At 50.5% G+C, this 3,913-nt stretch overlaps 1 protein-coding gene across 1 annotated transcript; it reads right to left on the reverse strand.

The window, feature by feature from the left end:
- Positions 1–1,057: 1,057 nt before the first annotated feature.
- NFKBIA (nuclear factor of kappa light polypeptide gene enhancer in B-cells inhibitor, alpha) lies at positions 1,058–3,907 on the reverse strand. Its single transcript, XM_010290385.1, has 5 exons — positions 3,874–3,907; positions 3,186–3,396; positions 2,599–2,687; positions 2,220–2,480; positions 1,058–1,704 (listed from the first exon to the last, which is right to left on the reverse strand). Exons 2-5 carry the CDS (start codon positions 3,316–3,318, stop codon positions 1,657–1,659), a joined length of 531 nt encoding a protein of 176 aa, XP_010288687.1. The 5' UTR covers positions 3,319–3,396; positions 3,874–3,907; the 3' UTR covers positions 1,058–1,656.
- Positions 3,908–3,913: the final 6 nt, after the last annotated feature.

Below are 3,913 nucleotides of genomic sequence, written 5' to 3' on the forward strand. Positions count from 1 at the left end.
GAAGGGCCGTGGGGAAAAAGGAATGGGGTGCCCCGCCACAACCTGGAGCCATGGCCTTCTCCGGTGGCCTGAACCGGGCCAGGTGCCAGCAGCACAGAGTCCCCTGGCCACCACTCTTGGCAGAGCTTGGTCCTGCGTCAGCAGCTCTGCTGCGCCCCGTCCAGGGGGTTACGGCACGGGAGGAAGGGGGAAGGCCACCCTCCATGCAACCCATCCTTTAGGTGGTCACACAACGGGCCAAAATCCGAGGCTAAATTAGTCCGAAGGATAGCCAGGTGCAGCTGAGGATGCGAGCAGGTTCTGTCTGCCTGAATGCTGGAGCGAAACGCACGGGAGTAGCCGAAGCGGGTTAAAGCCGCATCCCCCACCGCTGTGGATTTGACAAGGGGAGCCGTAGCCCCCGCAGCGGGTAGCCCGGGGAGGCCCCGCGCCTGAATTTCGGGGGTGGAAGGCAGCAGCACGCGTTCCCGGGCGTGTGCTCCCTCTTCCCGCGGAAATCCCCTTTGGAAAATCCAAAGGTGTCCGAGTTCAAACCGGAGCCAGGCCAGGTGATAAACGAGAGCGCGGGCGGGCGCGGGGCTGCGCTGCAAACCTCCAACCCCCCCGGCAAGTCGCGGCAAGAGCTGCCGGCAGCTGGAATAAAAGGTGCCACGAGGGCGGGTGGGCAGGCGCCGCCACAGACGGCCTCAAAACCCCTCTCGCGCGGTGGCGGGGGGGGGAATCCCAGCCCCCCGACCCGCCTGCCGCAACGGGCGCAGGAAGCGACACGTACGTCCGCTTCCAAAATTAGCCGCAGCAGAAGGGCTGAGCGCTGCTTAGGCGTCCTACCGCTGCCGAGGCGAGCCACCAAAACCCCTGAGCCTGTGACCCCATCGGCCTACTAGGTGATAAACGTTTCTTAAAAAGCAAAGCGGGTGGATCCCACGTATCTCAGGACAAAGAGGTGGGCAATGAACCATTTTACAGACCAGGTACGGTAATCTTTTTTTAATAAATACATATCTCACATGTACCAAAATAATTATAAACAAAAAATGTACAGTATTTACACAATATACAATTGCTAAAAAGTGTAGCAATTATGACACACATGGTGTGAAACACACTGTTTCCAATGCCCACAGTTAACATCATTGCTACCTTTCTCCTTACAGCCAGGAGGTCACCAGTCCCTTGGTTTGACTCCTCTGCTTGGGACACCCCACCGAGAGCAGCTGAGGTCGGTCAGCGAGGCCAAGGAGTGCCATCAGCCCAAGACAAATTTACACACCACCTCCAAGGAGACGGGGCACTGGCACGAGCCTGCCTTGCCGTGAGAGGACGAGCGCGCCCGTGCCACGGGACAGCTCTCTGAACTAGCAGGCTGGACGTGCAGTCTGTTAGCTTCGTAGGGTTGAGAAGACTGGCTATGTGGCTCTTTATCAGGTGGTGCAAATAACCACAGATCTCTACTGATGTTACACATCCCACTCCTGTATTTAAACACAGGCCAGAACCTGGAACCGTCCTGTTACAATTACGTGCTCCTTGCCGGGCAGTGTAGTATTGCCCTCCTGGTTTCTCCCTCCACGCTGCGACTTTCTTTTTAAATGAAAAAAGTCAGTCCTTTTTCTATACATATGTACACAGTCCCTTCTTTCCACAGAAAGCGCTGCTTTAGAATGCCAGCTGTCGTCCTCCAATAAGGCAGTCATCGTATATAAGCTGGAAGAAAAAACAAAAGGCTGTTAATGCAAAACGCTTACTGGGAGTATCATGTCTGCTCTGGGATAACCGCCAAATCCTGCATGCCCTGACTTTGGCAGTGTATAAAATTTCTACACTTGGTTACGTTTGCCATTTAACAGCACTGAGAACATTAGAAAAACAAATGCTGGGGAGGAGAAAACCACCCATTAACTTGAATTTTATCTCACGAGGTTCTGTCAATGTCAGCAACAGAATGATGTTCAGAGACTCGTGTTGCATGAAGTTAGCCTCCATTCCCTCATACATTTTCTGTATTTTATTCTTAAATTTATTCTATTTATATGCTTGCACCAATGGCCATCTTGCTGATGCCTGACAGCATAACCTTACTTTATGAGTTATTTATACCCATCAGTTATATAGGTAAGAGATCACTGGAGCATGTCACCAGAGCAGCACCACCAAAAAAAAAAAACCTATGAAGGGCAAGATTTTCCCCTTCTCTTGGAAAGGTGCAAACAGCTACTTACTTCATCCTCTGTCAACTCAGGCTCCGATTCACTGCTCTCCTCGTCCTCACTTTCTGGCAACATCTGCAGGTCGGCTGTGGTCAGCTGCTTCAGCTGTTCCTGTATGCTGGAGTTGTCTCTTCCCCACGTGAGCTGATAGGGGGAATAGCCCTGGTAGGTCACTTTGTTCACATCCGCCCCGTGTTTCACCAGAAGCGACACCAGGTCCGAATTCTGCAGGTCGACAGCCAAATGTAGTGCCGTTCTGCCATTGCACGGCTCCTGCATGAAAATAAACACAAGGTTTGGCATGTTAGGAGAGCCGGAGCTGGTGCCAAACCTGTTGATTCTTACGACTACACAGCCCTGCTCGGTTAAATTCACAGTGTACATTACATACCTGAGCATTTACATCTGCTCCTAAGGACAGCAAGTATTCAACAATAGCCAGGTATCCTTGAATAGATGCCAAATGGAGACATGTATGTCCTGCAAAACACAAATAAGGGTAAAATTTGAGTAAGTCTAACCTAACGCCCTATCATTCAATTAAAGTCAAGATCATAGGACAGGATGATATATAAGTTTGCAATTCACCCATGGCAAAAGGGTGTTTTCTAGAAGAGCTTTCCAGCTTCCAGTAAGTATGAATAACAGGGTTGGATTTTTGAAAGATTTCCTAGAGGCTTTATTCCAGTATTTGACTGCAACTTATTTTAACCAGAGAAAAAAAAGGAGCACTGCAAAAGTACTCACTAAAAATGCAAAATTCAAAGCCACGAGAGCCAATAATCAATAGTGAGGAGGCCTACACAACAGTTGACGTCTTAAAGAAGCCAGACACTGCTGTGTGCTTTGGGCTCATCAACTCTCAAATGGGCATAACGATTCTCCTCCATCTCTCCAGAGATCTTTTGAGCTCTACGGGACAACAACTCTACCCTTGGTACAGCACACCGACAGAGACGTACAGCAGCATGCCCGTACCGTTGTAGTTGGTTGCCTGCAGGACAGGGAGGAGGTTGTGCGGCTGGCAGTACTGCGTGAGGACGCTGACGCTCCTGAGAGAGCCCTGCTGGCAGGCAATGTGCAGGGGGGTGTTTCCTCGGAAATCTCTCATTTCCAGGTCGCATCCGGCCTTCAGAAGATGCTCGGCAACTTCAGGCTGATCGGTGATCACCGCCAGGTGAAGAGGAGTCTGCAGGCAACAGAGAAAATGCAGACCTGTAAGTTACACTGTAAACATGGCAGCAATGCCTGGACAGACCCTTTAACCACATGGTGATTTGTACCCTCAGTTAAAAACACACCCCATAAACTCAGTCCTTTATGCTTCCCGACTCAGTGTGCAGTTGCCCTTTAGTCTGGAAGTGATGAACCCAGGGCTCTCCGGATACCATATGAAGGGTATCATTAACATCCCAATAAAGAGGGATGCAACCCATTGCATCATATTTGAAAAATGCGGGTGTTAAATGCCACTCTCAGGGGAGAGGAAGCATTGTACTAACGCCGGCTGGAGCCAGCTGGGGACTTTCCTGAATGTAGGCTTTGATTTAATATCCATCAATTAAAAAAGAAATCTAAAACCGACTTTTTTTGGGGGAATTCCCCAGAGAACTTGGCGGGGGGGGCGGGGCTGATCCGGATTCGGGGCTGTGGAGGTGAAAAGTACCTGGCTGAGGTTGTTCTGGAAGTTCAGGAAAGCACGGTCC

The sequence above is a fragment of the Phaethon lepturus genome, unplaced genomic scaffold (assembly GCF_000687285.1).
Source record: "Phaethon lepturus isolate BGI_N335 unplaced genomic scaffold, ASM68728v1 scaffold13997, whole genome shotgun sequence".
NCBI classification, from domain to species: Eukaryota; Metazoa; Chordata; class Aves; order Phaethontiformes; family Phaethontidae; genus Phaethon; species Phaethon lepturus.